Source organism: Mizuhopecten yessoensis, unplaced genomic scaffold (assembly GCF_002113885.1).
Source record: "Mizuhopecten yessoensis strain PY_sf001 unplaced genomic scaffold, ASM211388v2 scaffold716023, whole genome shotgun sequence".
NCBI lineage: Eukaryota > Metazoa > Mollusca > Bivalvia > Pectinida > Pectinidae > Mizuhopecten > Mizuhopecten yessoensis.
The window spans coordinates 65,732-85,759 of NW_018479909.1; the positions used below are offsets into that span (position 1 = coordinate 65,732).

General features: G+C 35.2%; 1 protein-coding gene across 1 annotated transcript; it reads left to right on the plus strand.

The window, feature by feature from the left end:
* The first annotated feature begins 110 nt into the window (after window positions 1-110).
* LOC110441553 (proline-rich transmembrane protein 1-like) lies at window positions 111-16,096 on the plus strand. Its single transcript, XM_021484732.1, has 4 exons — window positions 111-229; window positions 9,339-9,508; window positions 11,508-11,636; window positions 12,577-16,096. The coding sequence occupies exons 1-4, from the start codon at window positions 211-213 to the stop codon at window positions 12,745-12,747; spliced, it is 489 nt and encodes a 162-aa protein (XP_021340407.1). The 5' UTR covers window positions 111-210; the 3' UTR covers window positions 12,748-16,096.
* The last annotated feature ends 3,932 nt before the right edge of the window (window positions 16,097-20,028 follow it).

A 20,028-nucleotide genomic window follows, 5' to 3' on the forward strand; every position in this document is an offset into this window, starting at 1 on the left:
ATCATCACATTCGAGAGAGATGTTCCCATTTCGAATCACATGGGTTTGATATATTTACAGAATTACGAGTTATTGTCCCTGAGACGTCGAAAGAAGATAGGTGGCGCAGCAGCAGTTTACGTCAAAACAAATTGATTTGAGAATAGGAGTGGAAGTTGTTAACAATTAACAATTTAGCAGCCGAGTAGGGAATTTCAGTCACCAAACAATATGAGCAGTGAAAAGGGAGGTAAGATATTGAATTCAACGTCATCATTTTCTTCAATCGGGAACCGTCGGCACTTTCAGTTTGGGACTCGCGTACAGTCGAAACCTTTGGGAATCGCCGTCAGGGCCCTTTAATTTTTTTAGAGGGGGTGGAGTGGTAGGGCAACTTGCTCACCAAAATTGAACCTGAAAGCTTTAAGTTTGCTTTAATTATTTTCTCACACCAACATGATTCCTGCTTCAACAATTTATGTATCTGACTTCACTTCGATTCATCGAAAATTAAACTAACCGTACGCGTTATTACCGAGGTCTATCAGACATGATATATATATGTACAATATTATTGCGCAATACCTGATCCTCTGAAAAAAAATACAAGTCTAATATAGACTACTAGTCTACTTCTGTTGCGTAATAACGGAATTAGATTCTGTGGTATTTGAAATAGTGATGCACTCTTCTCATGATCACTGAATTTGATCCTCATTTTTCACATTGTAAATTTATATAAGTTCTGCATGTTCAAAGTTAATTTAAAGAATCTCTCAACTAAATAATGTACTTGTTACAACTAACACTTGACTTGTGTATGTATACAAATATAGGACATCCTGGTAAATACGGACAGTTCTTATATGAATAATACATAATCCAATTACATGTCATTATTATAATGATTAAATCAAACTCTGTTAGTAATAGTATATGGATGTTAGACTGTTGACGGACAGTACCCAGAATATCCAAAAGTCTGAAAATAGCAAATTTTTAAAGGTGTGTCTAATAATATTCGTCTTCATGCATGATATGCAACGTCTGGAAACTTGATTTTCGGAAATGATGTCCCTAAAAAAGGTATGATTCGAGACAACAGTTATGTAACAATAATCTCCACAAAAACCAAATACATACTCAGTACTGTATATATATATAATAATAATAAACTTTATTTATTAATAATAATAATAAACTTTATTTATTGAAGATTAAAAAACCTGATTTAGCCAAAGGCTTATCTCCCTCAGGTTCCTCTTTGTTAGGAAAATGTGTTAATGTTTACATAGTATTTCTTAAATCATAGTAATATAAATAAAACATAAATGACATCTAAAATGTAAGTTATGAGATTGCTGAAAATATTACATGCAATTATATAGTACAATACATCAAATATCACAGAAAGCATAACTCTCGTGCCTTGAAGGTCTGATAATAGTTTAAAAATGGCTGGAGCCTTACATACATATATGCTAATATAGCAAAGTATAAAAATTACCAGGATATACGCTAATATAGCATAAATTAAAAACTGTTTTCGTTATCTAAAAGTATGAATCACAGTAGTGCTTTATAGCTCTATGCTTAAAAGTGTTGGAATGTACAACACATTCTGTTCAGCCCGTCGTGTAGCTCTGGAGTGGACACTGTTTACATGTTTAAAACAAGAACATCAATATTCAGGAGCAAGTCTATACATGTACACATTTAAAGGTCATTACAGTCTTTCTATAATTAATATACAATTTGATAGGCATCCATTTCATTACAGAAAACATTTCTTTTGAAGGGGTTTCAAATGGAACATCTAAAATTAGGCGTGCTGCACGTTTCTGAATTTATTTAACTTGTTAGCTCATCGGGTCCAAAGGACCAAGGTGAGCTTATGTCATACCGTGGCGTCCGTCGTCCGTCCGTCAACAATTTCTTTAAACGACTTCTTCTTCTTAACCACAGATTGGAATTCAACTAGATTTGACTGGAAGCATTCCTAGGTGGTGTGGATTCAAAATTGTACAAATGGTGGGGCTGACCCCCCAGGGGGCTGAGGGGCGGGGCCAAAAGGGGGCATTTTGACTATATTGCTACAAACGACTTCTTTTGTAGAACTATGCACTGGATATCAATCATATTTGATCAAAAGCATTCATGGGAGGCAGGGATTCAAAATTGTACAAATGGTGTGGCTGACCCCCGTGGCAGCTGAGGGGCGGGGCCAAAAAGGGTTATTTAGCTATATTACTTTAAGCGACTTCTTCTCTGGAACTAAGAGATAGATATCAACCATATTTGACTGGAAGCATCCCTAGGTGTTGGGGATTCAAAATTGTACAAATGGTGGGGCTGACCCCCCGGGCTAAGGGGTGGGACCAAAAAAAGTTTATTGCCTGGAAATGGTTGAGATCCCCACCATATAACCACATATACAATTGCTGAGTATAAAGAGAAGAATGCACATTTGCTTCCAGGATGGCCCTAGGGTCTGGCCCCACCCTTGGAAACATAGTCCTTGGGCCATAACTTTAAAACGGTTGAGATCCCCACTCAAAAACTATATATACAAATGCTGGGCATAAAGAGACGAATGCAGTCATGATATTAGAATAGACCCTGGGGTCTGACCGAACCCCTAGGGACCTAGTTTCTTAGTCACAGCTTGGAAACAGTTGAGATCCCCACCCTATAACCATATATACAATTGCTGAGTATAAAGAGATGAATGCACATATGCTTCCAGGATGGCCTTGGGGACTGCCCCACCCTTGGAGACTTAACCCCTGGGTCATAACTTTGAAATGGTTAAGATCCCCACCCCAAAACTATATATACAATTGTTGGGCATAAAGAGACAAATGCAGTCATGATATTAGAATTGATCCTGGGGTCTGGCCACAACCCTAGGGACCTAGTTTCTGAGTCACAGCTTGGAAACAGTTGAGATCCCCACCCCATAACCATACATAAAATTGCTGGGCATAAAAAACCAAATACAGATATGCTACAAGGATTGGCCTTGGGGTCTGGCATATTCCCTTGGATCTCATTTGGAGAATATTTTGCCATGATTGCTTAGATATCCAGGTGAGCGATACAGGCCCTCTGGGCCTTTTGTTCATTATATTGTCAGTAGAGCCTCCCCACACTGTACAGCAGTATACAAAATGCGGAAATACACATGAATTAAAATATTTCAAACATGTTCATAGAATATCTATGATATATTGCACATAGCATGTTGATAAACTGTACCAGGGGACCTTTATTAACAGTAATCATTTGAAAAGTGTCCTTATTAACTGGCTGTCCCCTACTTAACATTTAAACGATATGTTGGAATATTTGAAGTTGAACACCACACTGATTTTAATACTTTGGCTGACAAAGTCTTCAAAAATCCTGTCTTGTCAAGTTGACAGGGGTTTAATGGCATATAGAGTGTAATTTATCCTACATAACTTAAACAAAAGTAAATTGACAAGGAAATATAGTTAACAAAAGTAAATTAACAAGGAAATATAGTTAACAAAAGTAAATTAACAAGGAAAACTGGTGACCCTAGAGTCAGACAAACATAATTTACCTCTGGCCTGGGCAAATTCACCAATATATATTGAAATATATACTTCCTTTTCGAAAGTCATACAATGTACATGGTTATAGCAACAGCATATATATATAAAGCTATATGGTAAGATCAAACTTGGAGTTTTACTGTTCCACTGTATGGCATAAATGAAAGGTGTGTATGTAATTACACTTTTAAAAGCCATCTTTTGAGTTGTTCTTTGATATGAAATCATCAGATCTTAGAAAATAAAAATAGTTTAGCAAATTCATTGGTTGAAAATGCTACATTTCAAGGTAAAAAATTGAGAATCTCCCTCCTAAATAGGGGGAGTTGTCAAGTATGCTGTATGGTCCCCACTCACCAAAAAAACTCAAAAGAAAACCTTGATAGGGTGCAAAAGAATAGTGACACGATATACCACTAATCCCTAGCTATTACAACACCAGCAGTGTCACCTCCATGTTAGATCAATTAGGTTGGGACACGTTAGAATGCTGGCGAAACAAAGCCATAGTGACCATATGCATGTTATTTAAAATCAGAAATACCATTAATCCTGACAATTATTTAAAACATCAATCAAGACACATACACACTAGATCAGCCAATCCAAACCAATAATAATAATTGGAGGTTCTTATATACTGCTTTATCACAACCTAGTTTGTAGGTCGTCTCAAAGCGGTTCACAAATTATTATCCGTGGTTATAGGGCCTTTGCAACCTGCCAATATCGTTCTCAACTCCCTGAGGAGCATACAGCCAGAGCTGCCATTTTGGCGCTAACAGCTAACATTCAACAACTCTAGCACTGCCCAACCACATACTCATTTACAGCTGAGTAGACTAGAACAAGCGGAGTAAAGTAACTTGCTCAAAGATACAACACATTGCCGTGCCGTGGCGCGAACCCGCATTAACCCTTCGCCATCGGTCATGAGCCCGGCGTCATTCCATTGGACTACCGTGCCTCCTCTTACCCACTCTTTCAGTCAAGAACAGATTATAATAAGTTCAGCTTCTTTCCTCACTACGTCTCCCTCTGAACTTTCTTCCTCCAGATATATTCTCCACGTCTGAATGCCTTCAAATCACGGCTTCAGAAATACTCCATGTGAACAGCACCCCTTGTGTTTAATTATTTTCTTATTATATTTAATAATTTAATAATTTACTTATAACATACTCATATCTCCCAAACCTTATTGTTTTAGTCAATTTGATATGTTCTTTTTCATCTTTTTGTTCTCTACAAATTTTTCTCTTTTATGCAATATTGCACAATTGTCACCTTTAGTCAAAGTAACATGTACATGTAGATCATATGTTCATGTAGCTTTCATTCATTATAGAATTGTGCATGCATTGGCCATCAGCTGCAGTTCCTCAAATAAATGCCTCTGAGGCACAGTAATTGACCATATCTAATTTTACATGGGAACAACCAACTTAACAAACCCTAGCTCATTCCTGATTGGCTGGTTTAGTTCTGCAATTCCTATAGCAGAGGTTTACATAACCACAAATTTGCCCCTTCTCGGTTTAACCTAGTTCCTCCACCTTCCCCACACCAGGGCCTGTTTAAACTCCACTACTGAAGTTTGATAGCAAATGTTCAAAGTTGATTTTTTTTTTTACATTTATACAAATGTATATTTATTTTTATTTGGTGTGGCATTATTGTCGTCTTATATCTATCTATATCTTATATTTATACTTTCTGTGAGAAAGTATCATTTATGAGGGCATAACTCACGTACTGCTATATGAATGCATATAGCCTGATTACTGCTAATGTTTATGACAAAGTGCTATTGAATAAGTTCATAAAAACATTATTGAAAATATTCTTTAACACTTTAATCAATGCTTTTTTTAGATAATTGATTTAGTAGTTTTGAACTATTATTTTTAAAAATCAATTACACAAATGAATCAGATATGATAGCAAGGTATTATATTTTAATTCTGTTACTAACACTGTACATTTAAAAATTGCGATATGCAAGAGACACCCATATATACGTACCAACATTTTTAGGTTACCTGACCATAGGTCATGGTAACCTATTGTGATAGTCTTTTGTCCGTCGTCGTCCGTCATACGTTGTGCATTAACTTTTCCCTGTGAACATGATAACTTCAGTAAATGTTAACCGAGTTTGATGAAACTTTGTATGCAGCCATATATCAATAAGATCCCGGACGAGTTGAAAATTGGAATTATTTGACAGTAACTTACAGAGTTATTGCCTTTTGTAATAATATTATTATTGGACCTTGTGAACATGATAACTTAAGTTATTATCAACTAAGTTTGATGAAACTTTGTATGCAGCCTTATACAATTAAGATCTCGGATGAGTTCGAAAATGGGAATTATTCGACAGTAACTTACAGAGTTAATGTCCTTTGTAATAATATTATTACACTATTTTGTATTGGACCTTGTGTTCACGATAACTTGAGTAAATATCAACCAAGTTTGATGAAACTGTATGTAGCCTTATATCAATAAGATCTCGAATGAGTTCGAAACTGGGAATTATTTGACACTAACTTACAGAGTTATTGCACTTTGTAATAATATTATTATTGGACCTTGTAAACACGATAACTTGAATAAATGTTGACAAGAGTTCAATTAAACTTTGTCCGGTAATTATTTGACGGTAACCTGCAGAGTTATTGCCATTTGTCATTATATTTTTATTTGTCCCTGTGATGTTGATTGCCATTACACAAGAATAGATGTAAATTCATGTGGTACACCTTTTTTTAGCTCACCTGGCCCAAAGGGCCTTGGGTGAGCTTATCCCATGTCACATTGTCCGTCGTCCGTCAACTTTTTCCTTTAAAACGCTACTAGTCCTGAACGGCTCAGAGGATTTTGACCAAATTTGGTCTGGAGCATCATTGGCCAAAGGGTTCTCAGTTTTGTATAAACGGAGGGTATGGTCCCCCTGGGGGCAGAGTGGCCGGGCCAAATAGGTAAATCTTTAAAAATCTTCTCCCTCTCAACCAATTGAAGGACTTTGACCAAATTTGTCCTAGAGCATCTTTGGACAAAGGAGACTTAAGTTTGTATAAATGGAGGTTGTGGTCCCTCTGGGGGCGGAGGGTCTGGGCCCAATAGGGGAAATAGAGGATTTTTTTTCTCCTGCTATACAAGTGAAGGGATTTAAACCAAATGCAGTCTGAAGCATGATTAGGGCCAAAAGAATCCATTTTGTATAAACTGAGGTGTGTTGCACCCCTTCTTTAGGGCAGAACGGTGGGGCCCATTAGGGGAAATAGAGGAAAACATTAAATATCCTTCTCCTTTTGTACCGATGAAGGGGTTTTGACCAAACTTAGTCTGAAGCATCATTGGCCAAAGGGTTCTCAGTTTTGTATAAACGAAGGGTATGGTCCCGCTGGGGCAGAGGGGTGGGGCCAAATAGGGGGAAAATAGGTAAATCTCTAAAATTCTTCTTCTTCTCAACCAATAAAAGGATTTTGACCAAATTTGTTCTAGAGCATCTTTGAACAAAGGAGCCTCAAGTTTGTATAAACAGAGGGTGTGGGCCCTCAGGCCTCTGGGGTCATAGGGGCGGGGCCCAATAGGGGAAATAGAGGATTTTTTTTTTCTCTTACTATGCAAGTGAAGGGATTTAAACCAAATGCAGTCTGAAGCATGCTTAGAGACAAAAGAATCAATTTGTATAAACTGAAGAGTGTGGACCCCCTTCTTTGTGGCAGATGAATGGGGCCCATTACGGGAAATAGAGGAAAACAATAAAGATTCTTCTCCTTCTGTACCGTTGAAGGGATTTTAACCTAACCAAACTTGTCCTAGGGGCAAAGGGAATTGAATATTTATAAATGGAAGATGTGTTCCCCGCCAACCAGGCAGAGTAGCAGGGCCCAATAGGGGAAATAGAGAAATATATTTTCCCTTCTGTACAAATGAAGGGATTTCCCAAATGTGGTCTGAAGCATGCTTAGGGGAAAAAAACTCAATTTGTTTAATTTGTATAAAAAGGTGCATGTGAGGCCCAATAGGGGAAATAGAGGAAAATTGGGACATAACATGGCAACTCATTTTCTTGGTGTCTTTCCCACCAAAACAAATTTATATGTAGTTCTTCTTGCAACTTTGCTTCTTGTACTTCTTTGATAAACCTGAATGGTACTCAGCAGGTTTTAAATTGAAAAATAAAATACCAGATGAGCTATTAAGGCCCCTGGGCCTCTTGTTTTCATTCATGACACATTTTTGCTACTAACAAAATGCAAGGTGCTATTAAAATGTTGTGCCTTATTTTATAAATCATTGATTTACGCTTTTACTTGTTTCTTTTAACCAAGAACAGAAGACATACAGTTACCAAGTTTGTTCAAAACAGACTCCTTGGGTCAAAATTGGAGTCACACCCATTTATTTCATTTATCGTGCTCACAGGGTCCAACAATAACAGAAATACCAAGGGCAGAGACGTATTATACGTCACTGCCAAGGGGAATAACTATGTAAGTTGTGGTCAAATTGGTCGGTATTCAAACTCATCCAAGATCTCATTGATACAAAGCTGCATCAAAATCGGTTCATATTTACTGAAGTTATTGTGTTCACAAGGAAAAATTAATGGACGATGCAGCAAGGTCACTCAGACCGACGAAAAGTATGAATTGGCCCCTGGATGACAGTCCTAATTTGAATCGGATGTCAGGTGACCGTTAAGGCCCATGGGCCTCATGTTATTTTTGAACCACGCTCATTCAATTCACAATGTTACTGTAATATAATCATTGAACATCTGTTCTCTATGGAACTGTGCAGCTCTCGCAAAAAATACTCAGAAACCATGTTATTAATATGTTTAACCAAGGTACTATATGTACTATTGTAACTTTTATAATTGAGCTGACAGCAGAAGAAATTGTACAATTTCCTACAGTCAGAATAAATCTGTGTATCTGTGTATAATGCCAGCTGTCCCTGTACATGTGTTGCTATTTCAGTTATTAACTTGGCCTATACAAAAAATGAAAATAACAAGCCTGACCTATCTTAAAACCTGGTAGTAGTAGCTCTGACAAAAAATAATTGTTCTGGGCGTCCGTATAGTGGGATTGTACATCCCTGATTATAAAAATGACTGAAATAGGACACTATCTACATCTTGACCAATAGGAAGCCAGGGCCTGTATTCATAAAACCATTCTCATGCTCAAGCATGGATTATGTGCTCAAACAACTTTCTTGTAACTCACTCAAATCATGTCAAACAGTAAAAATGTCAAATGTAAACATTGAAAACTGTATTCGGCTCTAAGTCTCTTTAATTTTTTTCAATTCTTTGACAAAGTAAGATGTTATTATTAACTTAAAATTAGGCTTGCGCACAAATTCCATGCTTGAGCATGAGAACGGTTTCATGAATAAGGGCCCAGGCCATAGTATAGTAGTTCAATTGTTGCTAAACACATCAAAAGCAGTAATTATAAGTTCCTTAACTCATATTGGGTTCTGGTATTGAATAAGGATGATAAACATTACATCACTTCAATTTACTGTACATGTGAACTTTTGGAGTAACAAAATATATACATTGTACATTGTATACATTTTATCTCAAATACTCGATTTACCAACAATCCTGCCATCTGTATATGAGGAGACAGGATATCTAGGACATTTTTTTATAAATACAATTTTTATATGATTGACCAAGGAGATGAACAATGTTCAACTGTATCATACTTTAAAAGTGTTATGTACTTCTTTAATGTTTCTCAGGTCCACCCCCAAGCTACCCGCCCCAGGGTCAGTATCAGCCTCCTCCAAGCTACCCACCCCAGGGCCAGTATCAGCCTCCTCCACCTGGCTATAATTCCGTGCCAACTGCCCCAATGTACCAAACTGAACATCCACATTTCCAACCTCAGATGGCACCGGGACAGACACAGGTAATAAACACATTTTCACGTTTATTGGTTTTATGCAAGGAATTTTTGCATTCGAACAGCTTCTTCTGAAGAACCAAAAGGCTTGAATTCAAGATGCATGCCAGTATATATAGCTAGCTGACATGTTATGCTACAGTTCAACTACTGGTATATCCTGTGAAAAGGAAATGACCGTGATCAGTATTCAAGGTCACTGGGTTAAAACTGTTAACCTCTCGAACAATTTCTTCTGAAAAATCAAAAGATCTAGCCTAGGAGTCATGATATATATGGCCAGTATCTTGCAGGCACAGAGTAGGAATGAGTTGGAGAAAAGAGATGAGCTTGACCTATATATTCTAGGTCACAGATATCAGATCTTTTGAAATACTTATAAACAGCTTTTTATGTAGTAACTAGAGGCCTAGAATCATGATTAACCTGTTAGTTGCTGGCATGACTTTTAACAAAAGGAAATTATATTGACCTGTATTGAAGGTTATAGGGGTCAAATCTGTTAAACACTTTAACTGCTTCTGCTGAAAACCGAAAGGCCTGCAATCATGATATGTGGCCTGGACAATGTTGGTATGGAGTGTGACAGAGATTTGGAAAAGAAATAACCTTGACTTTTTACAAGCTCACCGGGTCTGAAGGATCAATGTGAGCTTATGTCATTCCGTGGCATCCGTCTGTTGTCCGTGAGACAAGTGCAGTCATGATATTAGAATTGACCTCAGGGTCTGCTTCACCCTTGCAGACTTTAAAACCCCTGTGTCCTAACTTTGAAGCGGTTCAGATTTCAACCAAAACTATAATACAATTGCTGAGTATAAAGAGACGAATGCACATATATTTCCAGGATTGTTCTGGGGTCCTACCCCACCCTTGAAGACTTAACCCCTGGGTCATAACTTTGAAACGGTTGCGATCCCCACCCCAAAACTATATAAACAGTTGTTGGGCATGAAAAGACAAATGCAGTCATGCTATTAGAATTGACCCTGGGGCCTGGCCACAATCCTAGGGACCTAGTTTCTGAGTCACAACTTGGAAACAGTTGAGATCCCCACCCCATAACCACAATATAATTACTGGACATGAAAAATCCAATACAGATTTGCTACAAATGGGTAGGCCTTGGGGTTTGGCCCTATCCCTGAGATCTTAATTGAAGAATATGTTGCCATGATTGCTTAGATATCCAGGTGAGCGATACAGACCCTCTGGACCTCTTGTGTTCAAGATCACATGGGTCAAATATATGTTAAAACACTCCAACAGTTCCTGCTAAAGAATCAAAAGCCCTAGGTTTGTTATATGCATTCAGTATCTTGCTGGAACCAGATAGGGCAACAGACTTTGTGAAAAGGAATGACCTTGAATAATGGATGACGTGCATCAAATCTGTTAAAATTCAAATGACTTTTTATTGAAGAACTTAGAGGCTTAGATTTGTGATATATGATACAGAATGTAGCTTGCCAGCATGCATATGGAACGCTAAAAGCTTTGGAAAAGAAAGGAATTAAACTGATATTCAAGGTTACAGGGGTCAAATATACATGTATATATTTAAACACTAGACCTGTATCTTCAAAAACACGAAGAGGCTTAAAGTCATAGCAATTGGCTTGCATTTGCCTGTAATGAGTGCTAGAAAGTTTGAAAAGAGTAATGACTTGATTAGCCTGTTCAAATTCAAAATAAGGCTTTTTCTGCAGAACAAAAAGCCAATAGTCATGATATATATGCCAGCAGCTTGCAAAAAATGAAAAATGGAGTGCAATAAAGAAATAACCTTGACCTTATTTTATGTTGTAAGAAAAATTTGAATGAGTCCCAAGGTCACTTTTCTTTATAGGTCATCCACCCCTATTTTGTCAACAGATCCATTTTCATTAGTATACCAACTTCAAGGTTTAGGGGGCATAATGCCGCATTTATGTATGGACATTTTCTAAATGGAATATATATAACTTCAGTTTTTTATTTGACAAAAGTTGCTATTGTTCAATAGATACATGTGGTACCTCCGCCTCAGACATTTTCGGAACCTCCTCCACCCGACTTCATGAACAGGGCAATCTTCACTACCATCTGCTGCTTCTGGCCTGTGGGAATATTCGCCATCATGAAAGCCAGTGAGGTATGTAGGAAAAAATCAAAATTGCAAGTCAATTCAAAACATCATATAAATCATTAAAACATCTGTTCCATTTGTGTTAAAATATATTAATTAACTTAATCTACATGCATAGGTATCAGGTAAGATGATTAATTGTCAGTGTAGATCAGCTTGATGTATGTATATTATATTTCTCTTTTTCGAGAGGACATATATACAAATTATCCCCCAGAGATAATGATGCTGTAGATATATTTGAGATTACAGTTTACTGGTATTACTGAGGTTCCCACTTGTAATATGTATAACCCTTATCCTACATAAGTCTATGTAATTCAGGGGTTTTGCCAGATGTTTATAGGGTCCGGTACGTATACAGGGACCCATTCCCAATTGAAAAATGACCCTGCATTTTCCCAATTTCCAACTTTATTTTCCCAATTGGATTAAAAAGCATGTGTATAAATACAAATTTCAAGTCGTAATATGTGCAATGCTTAAAGTATTACCGTTCACGAAGGAGCATTCAAATACATAAATAGCAAAATTTGTGAAATTGAATAACAAGAACACTGATAATTGATTTGTTTATTTATTGCTATACATTTTATGTTAACAAACAGCTAGAGGAAAACTATCAAATTGCAGGTTCAATTTTTCCAAACTTATGATATTTTTTCAAACCTGTACATGTGGGAATACCGATGAAATTTTCCAATTTTTGCCAAATGCCGATGCTTTATTCCCAATTCCTGCTCAGGGACCCTTTCCCAAAATACCGGCCAAAACCCTGTGTATATGTTGTCTGGTGTTGAGTTTTGAGCATTCCACTTGACTACAAATGCAGTTTATGATTATTGAGAGGCAGATATATTGCACTAATACACTGTATGTTTAGACTGAGATGGAATTTGTATGTGATCCATGTACCTTATATGTTCAAAAATTGAAATAATTTCAGGCGAAAAATGCCTATGCCCGTGGTGACTTTCAAGGTGCAAGATCAAGTTCCAACTCAGCTCGTCAGCTTTCTAACATAGCCATCTTTGCTGGTGTTGCAAGCATTGTCGTGTCCATGATCATCGTAGGTGTTTATGTGGGCCTGGTCATGACCAACATGAGGAGTTACTAACAGCTGAGCGGGTACCTATGGACAGACATACCAACACGAGGAGTTACTAACATCTGAGCTGGTTCCTATGGACAGACATACCAACACGAGGAGTTACTAACACCTGAGCTGGTACCTATGGACAGACATACCAACACGAGGAGTTACTAACACCTGAGCTGGTACCTATGGACAGACATACCAACATGAAGTGCTTTTGACATGTGCCTAGGCTGGTACCGAGGGATAGATGTAGCTTTATGTCTATAATTAGGAAAACTCTCGCATATATGTGAGAGACTAGCTTTACGGCAAAACTTCATTATTTAGACCTTAAATCTGTTGGTTTCTTAGTAAATAACAAAATGTAATTCCTTATATTATTTAAATGGAACTGAAATTTGATGTTTCATTGATGTGTCGGCTGGAAAAAATAATTCAAAAAAGCATAATTAACATTAAAAACATTAACCCGTGATATACTATACAAAGAATATCGTAATCGTTTATGTACTATATTGGACCAGCAGGAAACACTTAAGGTGTCTGGTTAGGATTTTAATGTTGTACACTATAATGATATTTACTCTAAAGGTTAATAGGGATATACTACTTTTACTGTAATTTACATCATCATGTTGTTCATTACTTTCATCCAAGTTTTTTTATAGTGACAAAAATTACGACAATTTGAAATGAACTGCTTTCGGTACAAGTTTTTATACTGATGAAGATATTCCAGATTGATGATGATTATATAATGGCAAGAACATTAACAAGAAGTTGAAGTGGATTTTAAAGCACAATTTTGGCAAACAGAAAATATTGCATTAAATGCCTTTATCAAAATTTGAAACTAAGAATTTGTATTAGATGTCACCTTTTCCATTGTATAAAAACCGGTAGAACAAAGAACATGCATTTATGATTATTTTATAAAAACAGGACCATTTTAACCATATTTTGATGGAATTTGTACAGGAGATGCTACCTAGTGTACAGTATATTGTCCTTGTTAATTATTTACGCATGCTATCTAAAGTATAGAATCAGTTTGTAAGTATTTTTTGTAGTTGGGTACATATATTACACTATGCTAAACCATTGGATTCTACCCTCTCCTCCAGTTAAATTCAATTAAATGATTTAATCTGAGAATAAAATTTCTATTGATTTTAAAAGAAAAAGTTATGATATATTTAAACAGTTTCAAAGAAGGTCGTTATAATGGAAAATTTGATGTTCTAATGAATGTGTAAGCCAGAATGTAAAACAGGAGAATGGAATACTCTATTTAAAATGGCGACAAACTCTTTTGAGTGTGAAGGTCTGTGACTAACCGGTTATTGACTTTGATAGTATTGATGACTCTTTTGAGTTTGCAATTGTTGACAAATTCTTTTAGAATATTAAATTGCATGATAATCTATGATGTATGTTTTAATATAATTTTTGACAAAATTAATTAATTCTAATTAGCTAGAGTTTTAATACCTTGATCAGTTTTACAAATTGTCATTGTTGTGCAAAAAAAATATATGTTGGTTTATGGTATCCTGACCATTTGTTATATTTTACCTCTGACCCTAAACTTTTTATCAGTGCTTTCTGAAGTTTGAAACCCAGTCATACTGAGAAAGTATGTATATAATATTATCTTACAGGAATGATAAAAAAAATCTCTAATTATATCCCTGTATGTAGACAAAAGAATTGTGCTTTTGGCGGCATCACACACTGTTCCTGAATCCTCTGAAGTACCAGTATAATTTTAGTATTAACAGCTTTAAATGAATTTATCTTTTCTACATAAGTCAATCAACGTTACTGTCAGTGATGTTGCTTACAGTAAAATTGACCACAGTAGACTGTTCACGATACTGCTTTGAGCACACAGCAGTTTCAATTTTAGGTTTGTCCATAAGGTTAGAAATCTTGATTTTAACTTGGTAGTATTCACATTAAAATGAGACAAATTGTAAAGTTTCTTTTTTGGCAATTTTATTGTGCCACATACCTGAATTTATTTCAGTCTTAATAAAATACAATTTTGCTAATAAAGAAAGAAAAATAGTAAGTAAGAAAACCGTTATTTAATTAAAACTTTAATTAATGATCTGACATCAGGTTTAACAGGATGGTTGTTTAGACCTATAAATGTACAGGTACTTCAGATTTCATACTAGGTCTTTATTGTCAAAGGGTCAAAATCAGACTGAAATGTATGGAGGGAGAAAGATACAATTTAGAATACCTCTGCTGATTTTCAGTGTTATGTGACACTGTAAGTGAATATATATGTTTTTATCATTGGCTGTGATTAAGATGTAAACTAATATAGGGAGGGATACTCAACGTTTACATTTTTAAGATATCTGACATTTAACCGATAACAATTCCTGATTAGTTTGAGCATAAATGTTTTCTTGACCAAGGCTTCACTCTGTACATGATTCTTCAGATTTTAATAAAATAATATTTAAAACCCTGTCCAAGGTCACTGGACGTTACTCACCACTCTTGAAGGGTTGTGTATGATGTTATGAAGTACATATATATCATTCATGTTTGCTCACCTAATGTCAAAGTCACAAGGTGAAGGAGAAAACAAGTGTTATTAATATTCATTTTTCATTCAAAATCAATTTTTTAGAGTGAGATTTGAACCTTTCCTACTATGTTATGTTAACACTGATTGGACTGTGGTTGTTGATGGTTACAGTCTTATGAAATTTAGTTAATATGCCTGGTGGACTTCTTTTTCTCTCTGTCTGTACTTTTGGTATCCTCTTTGAGTTATGTCATATCATATATATACAGTGTATCTTTTAGTCACACTAACATGTACTAGGTTTCTTACACATCTATTTTAATGCACTCTCTTTTCTCCATTCCTCTCAGATATATTTTTAAAGAAAATATTATTTTATTATTTTTTACAGTTACTTGCTTCATTTTTAGATATTTTTAATAGTTCAACTTCATTATCAAACAACATAAGAGATAGTTTTCTTACATGAAAGATAACCACAATCTCTTGCCTTATGGAATATTTTAATAAATGTTTAATAAAATTATGAAGTGACTTCATTTTATGCAATTATACATATTTATATATTTGATATATAAATTGACAGGAATATGTCTTTTTAACTTGTCTTGGTCTTTAGATTGTTTTTATGTTCATCCTACTTGTTTAATATGGATATGTTGGGCAAAAATATTTACCTTTCAGAATCTGACCAAAGGGTTGATTACCATAGCTGGTCTGATTCACGCTGTTTGACGTTGTTACTATTATAAAAGGTTGTTGTACAATTCATAATTAAGTGAACATACTTGTGTATTTCAATTAAACATGTTAGTGGAAGAAAGTTTTACAGTTTTTCTTTTCATGGATACACAAAACATTCAAGACAGTATGTGCCACCAGCTATAGGACTACCTCCATTTCAGCCTATGATAAACTCAGCCTTTATCCCCTTTAGTACCACACAAAGTACTGTAGGTATGGATAGGGTTTAGATAGTTTATTGTGGATGTCGGTTTAAATGTTTGTGACACAACTCTTCTCCTTTTGAATCTTGCATATTCACCATGACCTCTTGACCCTAAAATCCAATGTAAGAAGATCATAACAACTTGTAGTTTAATTTGCACTAAATTATATTTTATCACATAATCGGCCTGTTATCAAGTGAATTCGCCCGTGTAATATTTTTACATATGTCACTAGTGTAAGATGCCAGTCAGAAATCGACCAAATTGAAAAACACACAAACACAAACAAAACTAAAAGCGTACAGGCAGCTACGCGCCTGACAACCTGCAACTTCTGAAAACTTGTGTCTTCAATTTCAGTAGTGAAGATCTATCACGGAAATCGCATTATTCAAAGGAAGCTCTTGAATACCGATTCGTATGAAGTCGGGATGTTACTATCAAGAAATCGGATGTTCACGATCGGGAAATCGTCCCGCGCTAAGTCATACCAATTGTTTAAGTTGTAGGCAAACACTGAGGAATGCAGCTTAAGTACAAGAGTCTGTGGCCTCCTTGACTTCAAACTCAGGAGTGTATGGTCGACATGGTCAATTGTGAAAAGCGGTAACATAATCATTGTTTATATCTTCCTCGTAAAGTACAAAGAACACAACTCTCGGGGGATATTTCCGCACTGTTTGTGATCGGATGTACTCAATATCATATGCGTTATTGACTATACAATCCTATGCTTTATCAACCTAGCCATCTAGGAATTTTCATTGCAAGGGAAAAAAATACACTTTTTATCCAATTTATGGGCCGCAAAGCCCATTACAAACTTGACGGGAATTTACTTAAGCCAGAAAAACTCTTTTGGTGTTGCTTCAGCTTTTATATAGAGGGTAGAATACTCCAAGTAAAAAAAAGCCCAACTTCGAGTGGAATTCTTCTTCGTGAGTATACCTTGTGCAGTGGTACTTTAAACAAAAGATTAACAGAAAAAACCACTTAATTTATCGAAACATATCCATAATACAACCAGTAAGTGTAAAATTGGTCGAAAGATTAAAATCAAATATATATATATAAAAAAAAAAAAAACATTGTGTCGATTTGACTGTATACATTATGTACCATCCTCGATACTCAATGGGTTACACTCCTTTTCGCTCTCTGCACGTGTACGTTACCTCTGAGTATCTAGGATGATTGTATATAACTATAGGGCTGCAACGATACGCGTACCACACGATACGTTACGGATATACGATACAAATATCTTATTAAAAGGTCAACTTTGTCACATGGTCTTCAATAGTAAATACTATCGAAATATCCCGAAGTTTACCAATCAACAAAAAGTAACTTTCAACACTGGCTATACGAAGTTACGAACGATTTATACAAATGAACAACCTGTCCATAGCATATTCAAATACAAATCTACAAACTTGTTTAACTGATTCAACCATTTCTGTACATTATTATACATTACTAAGATATATAGCCTCATAGGGATGGAATTTTAAGTATGGTCAATACAAACGTGTATATTAATGTTATTTTGTAATTGTTCTGGGTTTTAGGTATTTAATAACTTTCGGTTTATTTATTGTAACATATATGCACCGCAAAATAGTTAATTGTAAATTGTTGAATTATTAGTTTTTAATAAATAGCATTCATTATAAGTGAAACGTTTTGAAATAAATTCTTCATTTCTCACCATTGTTTTATACATTTTACACATTACTGGAAGTTCATACTGAAATTCCGTTCAGTTCAGTTCTTTATTACCTTGAACCTTACGGCTCATCATTTCAAAATAAACATATATATACAAGGATAAACAATACAATCACTCACACCCATAGACATAGCTGCGGTAACCGTAGCTTCTATGTCCGATTTTTTTATAATTATTATTGTTATCGGACCATAAATGGTCCAACAATAAAAATTTTTTTTTTTTAAATCGGACATAGAAGCTACGGTTCCCGCAGCTACCATATACACACCCACAACCACAAATACACCCACACCCACAAATACACCCACACATACCCATTGGTATAGTGTAGAGAGACATCCCTCTTTATATAGGTACATAGTCTTTTCTTTTCTTATTACTCAGTTTAATATATTTGGCTAAATTTGATAACTGTTTTTTGTTCCCTGTTTCCATAAGAAATGTACAAAGATATTGGTTACGCATTTTTTTGCGTAAGCAAGGTGCGATTGTTAGGTATGCTAAAGTGATAACAGTTATCCGAAAATATTTTTATCTTTTCTTTTTTGACGACTTTTGGTAAACAAGTACTCTGGTAAAATGAATGTATCGCCCTATGGAGTAGATATGTAGTTTTAAAACAAAATAGAAAAACATTTTATTTATCAGAACTGTATAACGTTAGGTCGGTAAGGCTATTTCTGAGTGTATGGATATAATGGGTTTGGGCAGATTTATTTTACATGCATAAGTGGAGATGATATGAAACGATATGTTTTCCCCCTAAGTATAAGCGGTCAGACGATTTACAGGAACGGGCAGAAACGGGCAGAAATTATATATATTAATAATATAAATATGGGTATATATATTAGATATGTTAAATTATCATTATCGGGTACAAGATATATATGATAAAAGGATTGCAATTACATGATCGGTGCAGAATCGGACTAAATTATATAAATTTATGTCGTTATTACGGGCGACGATTTACAGGAACGGACAGAAACGGGGCAGGTTCGGACTGATTTATATATATTTAATTATACTTATCTGGTATAAGGTATATTTGATAAAAGAATTGCAATTACATAATCAGGGCAGCATCGGACTACTTTTTATATATATATATATATATTATTATATCTTTTTTATCGGGTATAAGATATGTATATTAGATATATTTAATTATTATTATCGGGTATAAGATATATTTTATAATAGGATTCAACGAATTAAGAGTATTGTATTGATATGGATCGGGCAAGAACGGGCGACGATTTACAGGAACGGGCAGAAACGGGGCAGGATCGGACTTTTTATATATATATTTAATTATACTTATCGGGTATAAGGTATATTTGATAAAAGAATTGAAACTAAAAAAGAGTATTGCTTATTGATATTGATCGGGGAGGATCGGACTCCGTGTTTCATTCATTCCTTTATTCACCTGTCTTTTAACTTTGTGGTTTATCAGTACAGACACAATAGGGAGACTTGATATTTATTTATTTCACTAATAAAATAAACACACCTTGAAACATATTATCGACACTGTTAAATAATTAGAGTCAAGTTGCATGCAATCATAAACTGGTTAAGTGTCTCATAATTAATCTGAAATGAATTATAAAAAAATATAAAGTTTACCATCTCTTTGCTAAAACGAACTCGTCTTATCATAAACACATATACATGCGACTCAAGCAGTTAGAAATCTAATAATCAGTCTCAATAATTAATTCTATTCATGTCATAAAATTGTGTTGTTAAGGTCATATATTTATAAATTTGACAGGAAATATTCAGAACATTTGAAATTACTTTTCAAAACACATAAGTTAAAATGTTAGTTATTCAATTTTGTTAAACATAATAGTATCAATTCTATAACAATGCTGTACACTATAGAAGATAAGTATTGTCCAAGATGTGTCTTAATAATATCTGTTTTTTAAAATTTCACGTAACTTGTGTTAAAAAACTTCTGTAGTTTCTTGTTTGTTCGAATGTCAAGTTTCCTCGAAGTTTCCCTCTGGTAACGATCGACTGTACTAGAACTGTCCGCATGCCTTGATCGC

Excerpts from the sequence above, each read along its gene's own strand:
- LOC110441553 (XM_021484732.1), top strand. Across the intron at positions 9,509-11,507 it reads TGGCACCGGGACAGACACAG|ATACATGTGGTACCTCCGCC; the intron begins GTAATAAACACA and ends ATTGTTCAATAG. Across the intron at positions 11,637-12,576 it reads CCATCATGAAAGCCAGTGAG|GCGAAAAATGCCTATGCCCG; the intron begins GTATGTAGGAAA and ends AAATAATTTCAG.